Genomic DNA, 18717 nt, shown 5'->3' with positions numbered 1-18717 from the left:
CTGAGCTGAGCTGAGCTGAGCTTGATTCGTTCAGATTCGATTCACAACTGAGCTTGAACTCGAACTCGAACTCGAACTCGAACTCAAACACGACTCGCTTTGCATCGGGATGGGGACTCGACTTGTGTTGGCTGGTCGATCCTTGGCGCGGGATGTCTTGGCAATAAAGATATTGTCTTGGCACCACTGATCCTGGTCGCATTTTTTTCGCTGGGAGCCAAAAATTTTGAGATTTGGTTTTGAAGACCATAGCTAGTTTTTCTGCGACAGGCGACTGTACACAATACCCACGACCTCATCAATATCAACCGGTCGTCGCAATGGATCAGGCAAATACTCCCCATCGTGCTTCGAAGTCGAAGGGGAAGAAGAAGAGCAAACATACTGGTGGTACGATTTTATATCCTCAGTCATCCATTGATATTCGAGAAAACACACACCAGGCTTACACTTTCTCATAGGACCTAATCCCAAGGCGTTCGCGTTCGCAAACCCTGGAAAGCTTGCAAAGCAGGCGAAGAGAAGTCATGATGTACGATTTATACACTTCTTTAATGATGTTATTATGCTTTGTAGTATGAGCTCTAACGCTGGTGGTTGGTTGGATGGATAGATCAAAGAAAGGAAGCTTCACGTCCCTCTGGTGGACCGTCTTCCTGAGGAAGCACCGCCCATTGTCGTCGCCGTCGTCGGACCTCCTGGTGTATGTTATTAACCCACCTTGGGAGTTCTCTATCGACATCATATCTAACGGCATGAACTAGACTGGCAAAACTACACTCATCAAGTCCCTCGTTCGTCGCTATACAAAACACACCCTAACATCTATCGCCGGCCCTATCACCGTCGTAACCTCCAAAAAGCGACGTCTAACCTTTCTAGAATGCCACCCTTCCCTCCCCGCCATGATCGACACTGCCAAAATCGCTGACATTGTTCTCCTCCTCATCGATGGTAACTTCGGGTTCGAAATGGAAACAATGGAGTTTCTGAACATCATGTCCTGCCATGGCATGCCCTCTAACATCTTTGGAATTCTCACTCACCTCGATTTGTTCCGTTCACCGGCAACCCTACAAACTGCGAAAAAGAGATTAAAACATAGATTCTGGAGTGAACTGTACCATGGTGCCAAGTTGTTCTACTTAAGTGGTGTTATAAATGGGCGGTACCCTGATCGAGAGATTTTGAATTTATCGAGATTCATCAGCGTTATGAAAAATCCTCGGCCGATTATTTGGCGAAATACACATCCATATATGCTCGCTGACCGGATGGTAGATCTCACGGACCCTGCGATGATCGAAGAAAATGAAGACTCTAATAGAACGGTGGCGGTCTATGGATACCTTCGAGGCACGAATTTCCCAGCAGTGGATGGGAGAGTACATATTCCCGGTGTGGGGGATTTGCAAGTGGCAAGCGTGGAGGGACTAGCGGATCCGTGTCCAACACCGCAGGCTACCCAGAGGATGGAGGGTAAAGAAGGCTCGAAGAGAAGGAGATTGGGCGACAAGCAAAAGCTAATATTTGCGCCGATGAGTGATGTCGGTGGTGTCTTGGTGGATAAAGATGCAGTTTATATTGATGTGAAGACGAGTAACTTCAATAATGGCGAAGAAGGTGATGGTGAGGAAGCCGGAGAAAGAGACGTGGGAGAGAGATTAGTGGTTGGGTTGCAAGGAAGACAGAATTTGCTTGGTCAGGGGACTGCACAAGACCGCGACGGTGGTGTACGGTTGTTCAGCAATGGGGCTTTGCTCCGCAACGCTGATGAATCTGGTGATGCTGGGCGGAAGATGAAGCGGTCAGGGCGGGCTATGGCCAATGGAAACGAAGATGATGAGGGTTTCGAGAGTGGGGAGGATGATGAAGATGATGAAGAGGAAGACTTTGATGAAGAAGGAGACGATGGTGATAGTGACGAGGATTCCGATACCGAGGACATGTCGGGAGACAATGGTGTTAAGCTGCAAAAGAAATTTGCGTCCCTCAATAACTCCGAAGGTGGAGACGAAGACATTGCGTTTGCAGACAGCGACTCTGATATTGGTTCTGTATCTGATGTATCCGAACAATCTTTCGACGATGATGAGATGCCTTCTGATGAAGACGAGGAGCTTGATTCAGATATGGAGGATGAGGATGGAAATGCTCGGTGGAAACGAAATCTCACAGATAGAGCTGTGGAAATGTTCAAGAATAGTTCAAAGAACAAGAAAAAGAACATCAAGGAGCTTGGGAAGCTATTGTATGATGAAAACGTCAGTTTGTCGAACGTCGCGAAGCTCTGGCGCGGAGAGACAATCGAAGAAGAGGAAGAAGAGGAAGAAGAAGCTGAAGAAGAAGATTTCTTCAAGAAGGCAAAGGATTTGGGCGAAGATGCCTCTGTGGTAGTTGACCGTGGCATGCCAAGTTATGATATCGACGCACTGGAAAAGAAGTGGAAGGAGACAGAAGCTGATATGGAGGATCTGCGAAGAAGGTTTATTACTGCAAATCTTCTCGACGAACAGGAGAGGAGAGAGAACGGAGATGAGGATATGGACGATGACGACTTTTCTGGCTTTGGTTCTGATGAGGGTGATGGTGAATTCGAAGATCTGGAAACAGGAGAAAAATCTGGTCCAACGGATAAACCTGACGAACCCGAGGAAAAACTTACGATTGAACAAGAAAGAGAGAAAAACGCCCGCAAAAAGGAAGAACTAAAGCTCCGTTTTGAAGAAGAAGCAGACGAGGGCCAACTGGGGCAAGAAGACAAGGAGGAATTCGGCGAGGATGAGTGGTACGAGGCCCAAAAGGCCAAACTTACCAAACAACAAGATGTCAACAAGGCAGAACTGGAAGATCTAGATCTAAACACCCGTGTCCGAATCGAGGGCTTCCGTCCCGGAACATATGCTCGAATCGTCCTCTCTGGTGTTCCCTGCGAATTCGTTCAGCATTTCGATCCAAAACAGCCAATCCTTGTCGGTGGTCTTACACCTACGGAAGATCGATTTGGATTTTTGCAAGTCCGAATCAAAAGACATAGATGGCACAAACGGATTTTGAAAACGAATGATCCGCTGATATTTAGTCTTGGTTGGCGACGATTTCAGAGTATTCCTATCTACTCTTTGAGCGATTCTCGAACGAGGAATAGGATGCTTAAATACACTCCTGAACATATGCACTGCACGGGAACATTCTACGGGCCATTAATCGCTCCAAACACCGGCTTCTGCTGTGTAAACAGTGTTTCAAACGAAAACCCCGGTTTCAGAATCTCCGCTACCGGTGTGGTATTGAACGTCGATGAGGGTACAGAGATCGTCAAGAAACTTAAGTTGACGGGGTACCCCCAAAAGATCTTTAAGAACACTGCATTCATCAAGGACATGTTTACATCGTCCCTTGAAGTTGCAAAGTTCGAAGGAGCGGGTATACGCACTGTTTCTGGCGTTAGGGGACAGATTAAACGGGCCTTAAGTAAACCGGATGGACACTTCAGAGCTACGTTTGAGGACAAGATCTTGATGAGTGATATTGTGTTTTTAAGAGCATGGTATCCGGTTAAGCCCAAGAAGTTTTATAACCCGATGACAAACTTGCTGGGAGAGGGAGGATGGAAGGCTATGAGGTTGACGGGACAGGTTAGAGCGGAGGAGGGAGTAGCAACGCCATTATTGAAGGATTCTAAGTACAAGGTATGTTTTGTGAACCTGTTATCTGAGTTTTTCTTCCACCCTCCTCCGTTTAAAAGCTTTGCTAACCGGCAACTTGTAGAAAATCGAACGGCAAACAAGACACTTCAATCCTCTGCGGGTACCGAAGGCAGTTCAAGCAGAACTCCCATTTAAATCCCAAATCCATGCTATGAAACCGCAGAAGAAGGAGACGTATATGCAAAAACGGGCTGTGGTTTTGGGCGGAGAAGAGAAGAAGGCAAGAGATCTGTTGCAGAAGCTGCAGACTATGAGGAACGAAAAGGTAGAGAAGAGACGGGAGAAGAAGGAGGAGAAGAGGAAGGTTTACAGAGCGAAGGTGGCTGAGAATATGGAGATGAAGGAAGCTAGAGAGAAGAGGGAAGGAAAGGAGTTTTGGAAGAAAGAGGGGAGGAAGAGGAAGGGGGACGATGAGGGAGGACAGGTCAGTAAGAGTAAGAGGCGAAGGCAGAAGGGAGATGATGAGTGATGTACGATACAAGCGTGTACGGCTGTATAAGTAATAACCAGTATTTAGACGAGACACCTTGGGAGCAAAGTTGATTGTCTCTGTATTTATATTCTTCATTTATCTTAAATCTACCATTTACAGTTTCCGTAGAAGGCATTATCGTGCGCCAAGTTGCCTCGAGACTATCCCAAATCTGTGCCTCCCAGCTGTGATGATTGTTGGATTTTGTCTCGGAATGTGTTGAGATGTGGCGTAGCTCACAGGAAAGGAAACCGGCTCAAACAAGGCCCGCCATTATCTCATCTAATCCTCCATCCCTCCTGCAGCTAGGCCACTCTCTCAAATTACAAGCCTTCCTTCATCGCCAGTCAAACCCACGGTCGCTTTATAACACCCCTTTCCCCTGACTTTGCCTATCGCCTCTACTCTCATCTCAAAGCTCTCCCATGCCTTCGACATTCTTACAACTCCGCCTATTGACCTAGAATTAGAATTCCGGAAGCTCGGGTGGTGGTAAAGCCACTACACGATGAACCACCATTCACCCCGACCCCCCTCGTCCACCACCGCCACCACCTCTCCCGCCCGTCCTAAACCCGGCGGTCGCGTCCTAGGGCGACCGATTCCAAATCGCACAGTTCTTTCACCGGCTCTCGCTCACCGACCCGGCTTAGCTGTTTCTCCTTCCGAGAGTTCCGCTTCATACGCTTCGCAAAGCTCCTTTGGTATTATTTCTGGAGTCGGGGGTCACGGCAGTGGGCACCGGCGGCAGGATAGTGCGACTGCGAGTGGGTATTCTACACCTGTTGGAAATGGTACGGGAAATGGACTTGCTGTTGGAGGTGGTGGGATTGGACGATATGGTGGGGAGACGGAGAGTCCGGGGAGGATGATATGTCCTATCTGTGAGACGGATATGGTATGCAGTTCCTAGCCTAATGGGAATCGAATATTGTTTGTGGTATCCGAGAGATTGGTTACTGATATATTTACTCTGTCTGGTTGCAACTTGACGGGATTAAAAGGTCACCCTCCTCCAACTCAACCGCCACTTAGACGAAGAACACAAGGAAGTCGAGGAAGTCGAGAAGGACGATATATCATCATGGTTCCAGAAGAACCTACTAAAAGCAAAACAATTCCAGCCTGTAGCACTGATCAATCAGAAGCTAAAGGGCCTTGATGTTTTCGAATCGAATGATAACTTCCACCCGACGATACAATCACCGACCCCGGCACCTAGTATTGCCTCGACTGCGTCTATTACAAGTATCGCCACAATTACTCCTCCTGTTGTAAAGCAGGAAAGAGACCCGGAAGAATTCGTAACGAGGCAAAATTGGCAGAAAGCAGGACATAGGGATCTATGCACAGAGCCTGCTTGTGGGAAGTTGCTGGGTAATAGCAATGGCATCGTGAACTGTCGGTATAATCAACCCTCTCCCGTCCAAACTTTCGAAATTTCTGGACTTTTATGTCAATTTGTATCGTGAACTTGAGAGCTGAGCTTCCGTTTTACACAAAGGTAGAAAGTGCGGCAAGCTCTTTTGTGAAGAGCACACGATGTATCAAATAAAACTTTCGCGGGCGGCGCTCCATGAACCGGTTAGAGGTGCTTGGTGTAGGGTGTGCGAGAGCTGTTATGTGTCGAGAGATGGCTATCTTGATCATAAAGGTATGTATATTGTTTCTCTGGATATACCACAAGCATACTAAATAAAGATACTGCAGGCTTTGTCAGAGATCATACCTCAGATTTCAAATCCCTTCGCCAAAAAAATGTCGACAAACAACATCTCGAGACTTCTCGCTTAGATAAACGGTTGACGAAGCTTACACAAGTTCTCACGGACCCTACCGCAGCAGAAATGCTCAATGTTCAACAACAGAGCGCTGCTTCCAAGCTTTGGCCCGTCAATCTTAATGGTCTACGAAACCAGCGAAAACTGCTGGAGCAAACTATAGTAAATTGGGAGGACGATGCCAAGGTTCCGAATTGTCCGTTCTGTAAACAGACTTTCACAAACTTTTCACTCCGAAAGCACCATTGTAGGTTGTGTGGGAAAGTAGTTTGTGGCGATACTAGAACCGGGTGTTCAAGCGAGGTGGGGTTGAATGTTAATGTCAATGTGGGGGGAGGAAAGACATTAACAGAGAAGATGGGTGAGGTCGCATTAGATGTTAGGATATGTAGAGAGTGTAACGGTGTGCTGTTTAGCAAAAGGGATTTCATGGACGAAGTTGCCCGGAAGCCGCCGGATCAGAAGAGCTACGAGGTTTGTGGATGGCGTTTAAACCTAGACTTGATTACTTGACACTGACATCATGATATAGACAATGGTCGAATTCGAGAAGGGAATTATTACCATGCTCCCCCGGTTCCAAAAATTACTGGCAACCTTACAGTACGTAACTCATATGGGTGGATTGAACACTCATCTTCTATATTCTAATACTGAAAACCCTGCCTCTGGTGATAGGGACTCAAGCAGACCCCCGACTCCGCAACAACGTTCCGAGGCCTCGAAAACTCGCAAGCGCCTCCTCGACGCTTTCACACAATATGACACTGCTGCGAAGCGTATAGTGAATCTCCCAACAGACTCCCCGACCCAGAAACAGCTTCAACGATCTATATACTTGTATTCCGTCGAGTTTTTACAAACTCACATGTTTCCGCTGAAAGCTTTGCCGAAAATACTGAAACAAACCAAATCCAGCAAGCTTGGTAATGGGCATCACAGAGGCCTAGGGTCGCCTGCAAGCATTATAGATGATGCCAGTAGTGTTGTGAGCAGTAATCCGGAGGTCGATGCCGAGGAGAAGTTGCTAAAAGAGCAGCTAGCGGTTCTGGAAGAGCAGAAGTTCTTAGTTGGGGAGATGATTGCGAGTGCGAAGGCGAGTAGGAGGTTCGAGGAGATTGGGGCATTGGCGCAAAGCCTTGGAGAACTTGAAAAGGAGGTTGAGAAGGTGGAAGGCCAGATTAAAGATTTTGAGAAACGGAACCCGGTGTGGTAGGGCGGCTTGCCGGGGGACGATTTCTAGCTATAGATCTGGAGAGCTTGGAAGAGAGTTTTGACATTTGTTTCTCTTTTTTCGGGAGTTGGAATTGGACGTCCGGGGGGGTAATAATTTTATATGAAGGTTCCAAGGTTGCACTGTCTGTTAATGTGCACACGGCGTTCTTTTCACCTCTCTCGTGGACCTCGCATAAGTTTCATTCATTCACCTTTTTTTCTTTTTTTACCATCGTAGAGACCGTGCGGGGTAGACCTTGCTTTCTGTTCACATAGCTTTTGGCGTTTTGAAGATCTAAATAATCATGGCTAGCTAGATAACTGTAATTACATTTCAATGCGATGGGAAATGTTCAAAGTTTGTGGTAGCAGTTCTTGACTCGCTAAAGGATAGGGAAAATAATATACACCATGTATACAGGCCTGCTAACCTTCCTGGACACTACTTCTATAGTGTTCGGAGATGTGGGCTTGCAGTGTAAGGGAGTTATCATCATCTTACGCCTCGTTCAGTTCTCGGCTGTTTATGTCGTCCTTGCCGATAAGGTCAGCTGAGCATATATCCCTTGGCTCCGTTTGGAATCTCAGTATTGAATTTTTCTCTCGACCAGCTTAGTTATGTGGCTCAGTCAAGTATTGGAGCATACAGACGAGGCCTGCCGACGGGACAATGAAACCGTAGTATCAATGTTTCCAACTAATAGTTCGACTCTAGCTTCATCTCACCCTTTGACCATTCTCTCGACCTTATCCAACAGTCCTTTACTCTGTCTCCCCAGCTTCATCTGTCCCGTGCCAGTTTTCGCCCCCCTGCCTGCACCCATAGCCTTATTCCTGGCCTTCCTATCCATTTCCCTTCTTTCGATAGCCGCGGCCTTTGCCTTTTCAATTCTTTCCCTTTCAGCTTTCACTTCTCTAACTTTTTTGGAGATTGAGATTTCATTTTTGTAACGGGATTGTCGGGGACGGCGGGTATGTTGTTTTCGTGAAGGGTGTGTATGTGGATCTTCTTCTTCGTCATCATTGGTGGGTGCCGGTTTATCCTCATCCGATGATTCCACATTTTCGACGTTTGGAACATCATGTTCAATGATTTCACTTCCATTATCATTATCATCATCGTCGTCGTTGTCGTCGCTCTCTCCACCATCGTCCTGCATAGCTCTTTCCATCCTCCTTCTAGCTCTCACCGCAGCTTCATCCTCATCATCATCATCGTTATCATCATCATTTCCACCATTCCCACGTTTACGTCCCCCAGTATTCGTAGAAACAATCCCTCCCTCCCGTTTAATCTTCTCCAACCCTTTCCATAACTTCGCCCGGTGGATTAAACCCTTTTTTATCTTTTGTGCTTTTCTTCGAAATGTTCCGTCTGGGAGGTTTGCGGGACCGACTGTGAACCCGCCGGGCTTTTGACGATGATGCGGGTTTGTTGTTGATGATGATGATGATGATGATGATGCATGTCGTGGTTTTTTTGGTTGTCGGGGGTTATGATGATTATTGTTATGGCTTTCGCCGGAGGAGACGTGCGGGGCGGGACGTTTTGGCATTTTATATTATATTATATTATATTTTTTTTTGGTGGTACGGAGTGGTGGTGGTGGTGGTAGCGACAGGAGATCGCGAAAGAAAAAGTCGCAAATCTTTTGCGACAACTGAAAATCAAAAAAAAGACCCGGTCTTGTTTTACCGAAAGAACGAAGAAGAGGCAGGAATAGCCGAACGCTACTTTCAAGTTACACAAAGTAAAATAACAACACTTCCAACACACATTCGATCGATTTCTCAAAAAAACTACACATATTGTTCTCCACCTTTTCATTTTCTCTCCTCCCTTCTATTACATATATATTATACCATTTATAGTATGTGTACATCTACTATGTATTACATTTTTTATCTACTACATACAGGATAACCAACTACTTTCGGCAAAACTTACACGGAAATAAAGGAAATAGCCAATAGTGCAGACTAACATACATGAAGCTCTCCTCATACTCAAAAAAAATAAGAAAGAAAGAAAGAAAGAAAGAAGGAAAGAAAAGAAACTGGGGAGATGGAGGAGGTTGGGATCGGCCATTAAGCAACAAATACGCTGTCATCACAGCGTCTAACAAGTAAAATACAGCACATGAGTACATATTCCAATGAAAAGCTGGGGAGGGGGAATACTTAGCCCAAAAAAACATTACAAATAATGATACATGTATACAGGGTTGCCTCGTAAACATCAAAAACGTACTGAAGCTTTTATTCTTCAAAATAACATCCGTAAACCTTAAAAGTCCTTTCATAATGGGGTATCAAAAACAAAGAATGGGAGTCCCAAAACGCCACAAAGAGTGGAAAGAAAAGAAGCTTAAAACAAAAGAAAGGGTATGAAGTCCAACCTCTAGATACGCATATCAATAAAAAGGATGAAAACGAGGAAGAAGAAATACTCTTCCAAACTGTAGGTACCATCTAAATACCCATCTGCCCTGTACAATTACTCGGCTCGTGGGTAAGTTCGCAATATAAAACCCAAACCTAGCTTCCATGACCCTTCGCAAAAATATCCAAAACTTCGCTGTCTGCTCATACTAAGACTCGGCATTGATGACTTCGAAGACCAATATCTTCATCTTTATCCGTACTTTTCTAGTCACTCCGTCATACTATGCCGCGACCTCCCTTGTCTCCGCTTCCTCTATCATCTCTTTCTCCCGCTGCCGAACAGCCATTGCAATAGTTGCTTCAGTATTCAAATAATTTCCCGTAAGTCCCTTCCCAACTTTGAATATCCTCAACACTTCTCCATCTCTCTTTTTCAAAATCCTAAACCGCTCGGCGCCAGGAGAGAAAGCAAACCATAATCCTTCAATCGTTCGAACAAACCAGTCGCCCATAAATGAAATAGCCTTATTCTGATGAAATTTATAGTCAAAATATCTTCTGAAGAGATCGAGAATTTCATCTAGCTCTTTGATTTCTTCGATGGAGACGACCTGGATTTGGCACTGCGGATAATTCCGTGAGATTTCTTCTAGTCGACTAAAAAGCAATCGACATGTGTTCCCTGACAGGTATCGAGGAGGACTACCATAAGAGTGATGGATGAGTACTTGGGCCGGACTTGCACGGTGATATTTATTTGAAATTTCTTTAGAGCCTTGCACCTTTGGTTTCACCGGAGGCGTATGTTTTGGTGGTGCCTTTTTTCGGGTAGGTTGAATGGGGTTTCCTTCCGCGTCCAGTGGTAGTGGGTGAGTTCTAGGCCTTCCTCGTGAGCGTTTGGCCAGTGGCTCCCCGTCTGAGCTGGCCAGTATGCTCTGGAAGCTGTCTGATCGCTTCCTTTTCTGCGCGTCGTCTTCGAAAGCTTTAGCGTCATACGTAATGCTGTTTTGTTGAGTATGACAGCTTAAGGGTTCGTTGGGCGCCGAGACTGGCCCGTAGATTGATGTACACGGAACTTGGTCCTGCGAGGGTAAGGCATCAAGAAACCCCATTTGTTCGATCCCTAGCTGATTCGCATAAATCAACCCAGGTGCATTATATGCAATATTCCTTTCGCATTCTGTTTGAAACGCGGGAGATATATATATTCCGGTAGCTTCGTCCTGGGACAACTGGTACTGATTCGAGGTTGGGATTTCTGTCCCCGACTTAAATGGGGATACACTGCCCGGATTGTGATCGGAATCCGACTCCAGAACACCCTTAGTGAGAGAAGGAGTCATCATCCGATCTACATCCTGGGGGCTGGAAGTTTTTGGTAAGGAATCTTCCCATTCTACGAGATTTGCGCTAGAAGACGGAAGTGAATATTCAAGAGGGTCCCAATTGACTTCTTGGGGTGGTAAAAGTTGAAAAGAAGGATCGTTGGCTTCGAAAGGTTCGAGTTCGAGGTTGCTGAAGTCGACGTCGAGGAAGGGGTCGGGCAAAGCGCCAATTCCGGACTCATATAAGCCATCGCCTCCACTATCGGGAACTCTATTGAGGATTCCTATATAGTCGTCAAAGTCCGGGTTTTCGCTGTTGTTGCATGTGGGGATCTGCCACGCGTCGATCATGGGTTGATTGATCTCTTCTTCGAAATTCATCATTTTGATAAATGATTTTAGGCTTTAGGTATATTGTAAGGATCGTCTTGCCCAAGAGGATGATCAAGAAAATATTTTAAAGGCCCTGTGCTAATATTATCGAGTCTCTCGAGTCTCTCGTGTAAAATGTTAAGTCTGAAGCTAAGGTGAGCCGACCAAAGTGTCGGAAATAGAAAGCTGTAACTTGAGGCCCGCCTCACAGAATGGGTGTATTCCTGATATTGGCTGGTTCGAGGAATCAAAATTAAAAAGATTGATAGAGCAAACTGACAAGGGCTATCGCGATCTCGTATATCTCTGATACTGGTTTCGAATATCGAGGTTGTATTAGGAAAGAACGAAAAGAATTTGCCAAGCTAAGAAGCAATAGCTGTGAACAATTTAATGCGAGTTTAAACTCGAGATCTAAAGGATTGCTTTTGGAATATGGAACGGTATACCGAATTGATTGAGCAAGTCGTAGTCGAAACTATTAGGTGTGACGGAGGACGAGGGGAAAGGGGCGGGAGCGAATGGGTTCCGTAGTAGTTTAAATCCTTGAGTATTTTATAATACTAATGATTGACAGCACATGGCTTCACCAATTCAGTTGACTCGGCCAGCCAGCACAAACACTTAAAACGTTAATGTACCGATATAGATCAGTCCAAATTAGCGATCACACGTTCTTTCCTAGACGATGACGCCTATCCTATAATTCACGTGCATCCTCGACACCCGAATATCACTTCTTCCATATTTAGTCGTAGACGTATAGATGATCGATAATTTATATACCCATTTTCACCAATAGACTAGCATACAATATCGCTAGCTGGCTACATTCGTTTAATGTATCTATCAGGTGCACGTGCTTTAATTAATGTTAGCTTACCGGGATACTCAGGTCGTTACACGAATCCCCGAACCAGAGGGGTTGGAGGTGTACGTGCGCATGCAGCAGCGCAGCTCGAACCCCCAAACCTCCGATATGTAAAGCTCGAGAGGATAAAATGACACTGAATACGGCATTACTTATACAAACCAATTAATCCTGACGATCTACATAGTAGATTCCAATCTATACGCTCGTTGCACAATTGCATCCTTACATACCACATCCGGAATGTACGGTCCCCAAGCTCTTCAACAATCGGATGTCTTCCTCCTTCAACTCGCTAACCCCCGTGTTCAAATCTTTCTGTCCTTGCTCTAGGGCCTCTACTCGAGATTTGACATCCAAAGCACACCTACAACTCCCACTGGTGCAAGTGCATTTCGAGGGAGCCCAGCTTCCCCCGGTATGACTGGGACCTTGGGGTGCCCAGAGCGAGATGATACCATGATTCTGGTCTGAATTATCGCCGTATATCCAGACACCTTGACCATAACCGTTGAAACGTATTTTCATAGCTGTAGATTAAACAATAAATAATAATAGAATTCGATATGATCAGCAATTGCACGTTTTGCTACATTAATATTCGTGCTACGTGAGATCCAAACATATCGAAATACCACACATGGTACTGCTATTTTGCGTTGCATGGAATTAAGTGTTGAGCTTAATTGAGGTGCAATCCATAGGCGAGAAAGTGGTCCCGCGGCGAAAACAAAGAGAACTCGAATCTAAAGGATTGAGGAAGTCAAGGCCAAAACTTACTATTTGGAAACGGCATCGTTTCGTCCCATTCTGGCGTAAGATATGTGTAACTCTCAGGTGCCGTATCAAAGCTTTCACCGCTCTTTTCCTTCTGTGCCCTCTCTTTGAGTTTTCCCATTGTTGCCTTGAAAACTTTCGGGGCCATTCGATTTGCGAGGTGTCCATAAGATGGATTATTGTTTACCGATTTCAATCTTCCCTGAGAGTCGTGGCCTTGGCGAAGATACTTCATTCGACCAAGTGTTTTGAACATGGCGGCGAGGCCAATGATGGGGATGTGTTTCGCAGACAGAGATAGGATGTCCTCACTGAATCCGCCAGTATAGGATAGATAACTCGTAACTGGGTTATGGGTGTGGAGCTTTTCAACACAGAAGGGGTCATCACAGAATGAATGTCGGTTGGCTTCAGCGGTGTGCTATATGGCAACGACATCTGTGAGTTTGTCCTGTATTTTCTAGCGGCCCCTGGAGCATACTCACAATATCAATCAGAACAGTATCCCCAGTATGGAATTCAAAATCGCTGCCTTCGACCGTAAATGGTGTTTCGGAAAGAACTCGTCTTTCTATGGGGAGTTTGACTTTGAGTCGTTGGGCTTCGAGAACAGCGTGCATGATTTCGTGGTCCTTATCGTGTTCCGCAGTGTCAGGATCAAAAGCAATCTTTTGGATCTCTTCCCATGAAATCAGTCCGTCCCTGTGTCTGATTTTTCGCTTTTCCTGCTTGGTAAGACATTGGAAATGATTCTTGTGTTTATCTGGCATATGAGTACGAGTTTTGTGATCGTTTTCGACTTTGGCGTGTAAATCATTTTGATACTTGCGTTCTTCATCGGCCATGAAGCGCCAATCAAAAGTACGATTGCTTTGGTCAAAGAAGAAGGCAAGAGATGTAGTAAACTGGCGTTTCAAGAATTAGCATTCGTATACTAAGGGTCATGCGCCCCACATTGGAAGACTTACTGTCAGAATGGCGTTATAAATACTATCTAGTCCTATAAGCAACATTATTGCCGCAGCCTCATCGGCGTTTTTCGCGATGTCTTTATTCTTCAGGAGTTTCTGTGCGACTTTATAGCCAAGTTCCTTCATATAGGCTTCGGGGCGTAGGTCTTCGGATCTCCAAAGAGGCCACCACGCGGATGCTGCTTTAACGTGTCCGTTTCTCGTGAGGCCCACAAGGAACTCAGCGGATTTTTTAAATGCCTCGCGTCGCTTCCACTTTTTGGTTTCGTCCACATTGTAAGAGAGGTAGTTTTGGACGTTTACAATATGATGATAAATTTCGTTAGTACTGTATAGTTTTCCGCCCTCCCCGATGATGAGATCGCTGAAGCCTAAGAAGTCGGCGAAGTAATGTGTGATAACCGGTATCGCAAAGCTATGTTATTTTTTAGTTTGTCGGACTTTGAATCGAGAAAATTCTGAACAGGAGGGGGGGCACATACTCTCTTACGGCGTCAATTTGATACACAGGGTCCTTCTTTCCAACGCCCTTTTCAAACAGCTGTCTTCTCGCATTAATAACTTTAATGGACATTTTTTCGAAATAATCAGTGATTTGGTCTCTTTCTTTCCCCATGACATCAATGTTCAAGTCCGTACTAGCCCTATCCTTCCGCTCGATATTCTTTTTCAGAATGTCCCTTATTACCTTTGGAACAGCATAAGTATCCATCCATGCTGGGTTGACGAATCGATCGTCCTTGTCATGAATAATTTCTTCGGCGGCCTCACGAGATTTAACAACGACTGTGATGTTTTTAGGCATATTTTGACGCTTAAGTGTGCGAGTCAATTTGAAGACGGAGTTCGGCTTAGAGGGTGTAGATTGTTGAAGCACAGTAGGGAGATTCTCATCGACTTCTTTTGCCTTGGCGGGGTTGAACTCTGGGAGGTTAAATGCGTCACCATATCCTTGCTCTTTTGCATACTTCATATTCGCGGTGGTAGTATAGAAAGGATGGAAGAAGCGTACACTGTTGGCTTCGTACCAGTCAGGGAATGCACGTTGTATTAGTCGATGGAACACGGAGCTTTTGAATGTATTGTTATCCGCAGTTACTTCGTTCATTCCCCAAGTGGTGAGAGAGTTGGTATTCCAATCCACCGTATAGAATCTATCTGAGCGAACAAGTGTAACAGCATCGGAAAATATTGCGCTCCATAAAGTGGAATCGCTAATCTGAGGGCCTGGGTCACAATCCCGAGCATTTTCTGCGTCTCGGCCCTCGCAGAAAATACCAGGATAGAACTCGACTTTGTCGACGTCTTCGTAGAGATCTCGTAGTGCCTGTTGGATTTCCGAGTCCTTGCTAAGCGATTGGAATGTTTCGTGTCGCTTCATACCGAAGAACTCGCGAAAATCGTTGAGCGTTCCGATTTCCCATTTTCTAGCTTGAAGTATACCTGCAACTTCGATCGCTTTTAAGGCTCGAGGGACGTTGCGAGGGCCGAACTGGGAGATCGGTTCTTCCATTTTTGTTTCGAGGATATTGATTAATTTCTCATCGTTGAACTGATTCGTTATAGGATCTCTGGTGAGTTCAGTGACATCTAGGTCAAAAAAGACTTGATTTTCTGGCCTGAGGCTTTCCGGATTTGCTGCTGCGAATTTCCTAGCATCTTTTGCAAGTAGAGGGTTTACCCTGTTAAATTGATCGCTAGTAAGAGTCCTTGGGTCCCATTTATCGACATCTTCAAGGTCTTTAATGATGTTTCCTTCGGAGTCTTTGGCTTCGCTAAGAGCAATGAGTTTTTTGCCGTGTGTTTTACGAATCAAATTATTCATCCAAACTTCGTCATCCTGTCCGATCGCACAATGAAAGCGATATAAAAGGTTGAACTCCACCGAGACTTGGTTTCCAATCCCTCGCGGTAGGCCTTCTTTCCCAGCTTTTTTATCGACTTCGAGGCGGGGATCGAGGGTGAATGTGGTATTCCATTGGTGGAATCCCATCAAAGCGCGAAGGTAGTCATGGATTGAGATGTTTATATAAAGTCCGCACGTAATACTAGATCATGTATCCGATTTTGTTAGTTAGTCGGGTATATATAGGAAAAGCAGATGTATGTGTGCTGTGATATGCTGTACTCACAGTCTTGCAGTCCCGAAGAGATCGTCGTCGAGCTTCTTCCAAGCAGCATCGTGCTGCGCAATAAACTTGTTCACTAGAGCATCGTAAAACCTGACGTTTACATTCTCCGGGTCTTCTTGGGTTCCTTTCCACTCTTGAAATCTCTCGACCTCTTCTTGATTTCCCTGGATCATAGCCAAGTATTCATCATGTTCCTCCTTCTTCAACAACACCATACGCGCCTTTCGGGCAGCGAATAGTTCGTCCTTGAATTCGGGAGTATCCTGCAGTTGGTTCTGTGCGAACGTGTTATTTTGAATGTAACGAAGGGCAAAATCTTTTATTTCCCAGTAATATTCCTGATACCGTTCGAGGGCATGCGCTTGATCCTCGCCGCTATACTTTTCGGGAATCGAGAAACGACCGTTTTCGTTGATTCGTAAGAGCTGGCGGGCGACATAGTTATGGTATCGATTATACATCACCAAATAAGCTACGGTTTTATTAGTTCTAGATGTCTAGTAGGAACCAAGGAGTATTTTTGAACTGTTGGCTCTTACTGCATACTCCAGGTGGCTGCCGCAGAAGCCTATTTTCTGCAAATGTATCTGGGTGAAGCAATCCGAGTTTTCCAGTGCGGACTTTCGCATTTGTCTCATCATCGTATCCATAAAGAGGAGATAGATCAAGGTAGGAAGATGTATCTGAGATGTTTTTATCTTTCTCATTTGTCCGAAATATATCTAGAAATTCATCGATCGGTCAACCACTTCTGGCCAATTTTACAGACCGTACCGAAGCTAGGGCGAAGATGAGGTTTACCATGAATAATGATTGTAGCGTGGTATATCAGCATCACAGACAAACCGGAGCCGCTTGTTCTAGGGCCATCAAGTTCGCGGGCCATGAGACCTTGTAACAGTTAACATTGTACCAGCAGATCACCACAACTTTCGAGCAATGCTTTACGGATCGGGTCGACTAGTACTCACGGTCAAAAATATCACCAGGATCAGGTTGTGCACCTAAAAGCCTTGCCTTAGCTGGCACAGTTTTTGCATATGGTGTACCTGCTTGTCCCAGGTGTGGGTGCAAGACGCTCTTTTGGTACGGTGAACATGCATTAACTCGAATTAGCCCTGGTGGAAGCCGGAGGAACTCTTGACGATGTACACATTCATTCTCGAGAATGGATACTTACGTTAAAGCTTCCATCAATGGTACGATGCTGAAATGCATCTCCAAGATAACTTAGAGGGGGGTGAAGCATGGCACTCCATTTTGCTTCGACTTGCCCTCTCTTCACGAGCAATCCCCCACCCTGTAAGAAGGCTGCTCTGACGGGGCCATACGCATCAAGAGATGCAACTATGCTAGCTAGATCTTTTAACTGTACAGTTAACAAGAAAAATCGTAAGCCTCGCTGCACTGGTAACTATTGCTGTGCGGCCGCGCGCGTCATGCACAATGGAGGTGATAAGGGCAATCCAGCGTACCCCAACTCCCCTTCCGAGAGTAATTACACCCTTCCCGATCAGAAACCAAGTTTTAGGATTCGAAAATATTGTCACAAGATCTTTTAGCAAGGTCCCTTTCGGCGGGCGCTCCTCGAGAAGCAAGGGATCTCCATGGATGTCTTTGAAATATCCTACGCGGCTTACAGATCGATCTTGAAGAGTATCGTTCAAAATTTCGAGGTCGAAGATCACGCGCCTAGATCGTCGGTCATTGTGGTTTGTGATGTCAATACCCGCTCTAGGGTCAGGAATATGAGACATAGTTAATTCCGATGGAGTATACGTGTACTAGATATCCAGAAATAGTTTTGAGAAAGAAGCCTTGAGGGTGCATTCACGCACGGGTTAGGGAAAAATCAATTGTGATCGGATTTGAAATGAATTGTATTACGTTGGTGAATTTTCGGGTTCTCAGCTAGCAGCTGAAATCGACGCGGGCGAGGATACCCCGCCCTATTGTGCATAAGCGCTTTGCTTTGTGGCTCAATAGCAAACATGATAGTTTCTATCCCGAGTGCGACAGGCCCAGGTATTCATTTGGCCATGGGCTCTTTTTTTTCTTTTCCTTTTGCTATTTCTTTCATTCCTTTCTTTCTTTCTTTCTTTCTTTCTTTCTTTCTTTCTTTCTTTCTTTCTTTCTTTCTTTCTTTCTTTCTTTCTTTCTTTATTACTGGTTTTTTTTTTAAAAAAAAATAATAAGAATAATAATTTGTATTTGGATTCAAGGCTGGCAATATTAATCAATTGCAAGAGCATCAATATCGATATTGATATCAAGAGCCGTCGTTATCGTCAAAATTCAGTCTTTCGTTTCCTTCTTCACCAACCCTACTTGCTGATTTAACAATAATTTGACTGGTTTAATTGGCGAATTACTGCTAGCCTCTAACTACCAATTGCAATTGCAACCCACGCTTAAAATCACGCATCCCAAATCACGCACGTGACAAGTAAGAGTTTACCAGCTAGTTCGTATGATCATGATCATGCCCGGGTTGGCTGACTAGCTAACAAATGCAAGCACCGCACCGCACCGCCTCCGTGGTACCATGGTACCTTTCGGCCTTCTATACATATAGCATACACTAATGTAACCAATGTCATAGTTTTTTTTTTTTTTTGTACAGCCATAGCTGATACTGTCGACTTCGACAGCTGCCGCATTGACTTCGAGACCTCGAGAATAGTCATGACAAGCCTAGAAGCGGGT

General features: G+C 45.2%; 6 protein-coding genes across 6 annotated transcripts; 3 read left to right on the top strand and 3 right to left on the bottom strand.

The window, feature by feature from the left end:
* Positions 1 to 320: 320 nt before the first annotated feature.
* AOL_s00210g6 (uncharacterized protein) lies at positions 321 to 4179 on the top strand (the record flags this gene model as incomplete). The annotated part of the gene is made up of 5 exons (XM_011128808.1): positions 321 to 390; positions 462 to 532; positions 614 to 703; positions 765 to 3692; positions 3772 to 4179. The coding sequence occupies 5 exons, from the start codon at positions 321 to 323 to the stop codon at positions 4177 to 4179; spliced, it is 3567 nt and encodes a 1188-aa protein (XP_011127110.1).
* A 511-nt stretch (positions 4180 to 4690) lies between these two features.
* AOL_s00210g5 (uncharacterized protein) lies at positions 4691 to 5654 on the top strand (the record flags this gene model as incomplete). Its single annotated transcript, XM_011128807.1, has 2 exons — positions 4691 to 5080; positions 5187 to 5654. The coding sequence occupies 2 exons, from the start codon at positions 4691 to 4693 to the stop codon at positions 5652 to 5654; spliced, it is 858 nt and encodes a 285-aa protein (XP_011127109.1).
* A 70-nt stretch (positions 5655 to 5724) lies between these two features.
* Positions 5725 to 7179, top strand: AOL_s00210g4 (uncharacterized protein; the record flags this gene model as incomplete). The annotated part of the gene is made up of 4 exons (XM_011128806.1): positions 5725 to 5836; positions 5893 to 6437; positions 6496 to 6566; positions 6642 to 7179. 4 exons carry the CDS (start codon positions 5725 to 5727, stop codon positions 7177 to 7179), a joined length of 1266 nt encoding a protein of 421 aa, XP_011127108.1.
* Positions 7180 to 7900: 721 nt separating this feature from the next.
* AOL_s00210g3 (uncharacterized protein) lies at positions 7901 to 8734 on the bottom strand (the record flags this gene model as incomplete). The annotated part of the gene is made up of 1 exon (XM_011128805.1): positions 7901 to 8734. One exon carries the CDS (start codon positions 8732 to 8734, stop codon positions 7901 to 7903), a length of 834 nt encoding a protein of 277 aa, XP_011127107.1.
* A 1110-nt stretch (positions 8735 to 9844) lies between these two features.
* Positions 9845 to 11272, bottom strand: AOL_s00210g2 (uncharacterized protein; the record flags this gene model as incomplete). Its single annotated transcript, XM_011128804.1, has 1 exon — positions 9845 to 11272. The coding sequence occupies one exon, from the start codon at positions 11270 to 11272 to the stop codon at positions 9845 to 9847; it is 1428 nt and encodes a 475-aa protein (XP_011127106.1).
* Positions 11273 to 12356: 1084 nt separating this feature from the next.
* On the bottom strand, positions 12357 to 17768 carry AOL_s00210g1 (uncharacterized protein; the record flags this gene model as incomplete). The annotated part of the gene is made up of 11 exons (XM_011128803.1): positions 12357 to 12661; positions 12912 to 13329; positions 13394 to 13813; positions 13877 to 14294; positions 14362 to 15927; positions 16012 to 16483; positions 16551 to 16733; positions 16813 to 16902; positions 16983 to 17091; positions 17192 to 17380; positions 17487 to 17768. 11 exons carry the CDS (start codon positions 17766 to 17768, stop codon positions 12357 to 12359), a joined length of 4452 nt encoding a protein of 1483 aa, XP_011127105.1.
* Positions 17769 to 18717: the final 949 nt, after the last annotated feature.

This window comes from Orbilia oligospora (assembly GCF_000225545.1).
Source record: "Orbilia oligospora ATCC 24927 unplaced genomic scaffold scaffold00210, whole genome shotgun sequence".
Taxonomy (NCBI): Eukaryota; Fungi; Ascomycota; class Orbiliomycetes; order Orbiliales; family Orbiliaceae; genus Orbilia; species Orbilia oligospora.
This window is presented reverse-complemented; position numbering and strand designations above follow the sequence as displayed.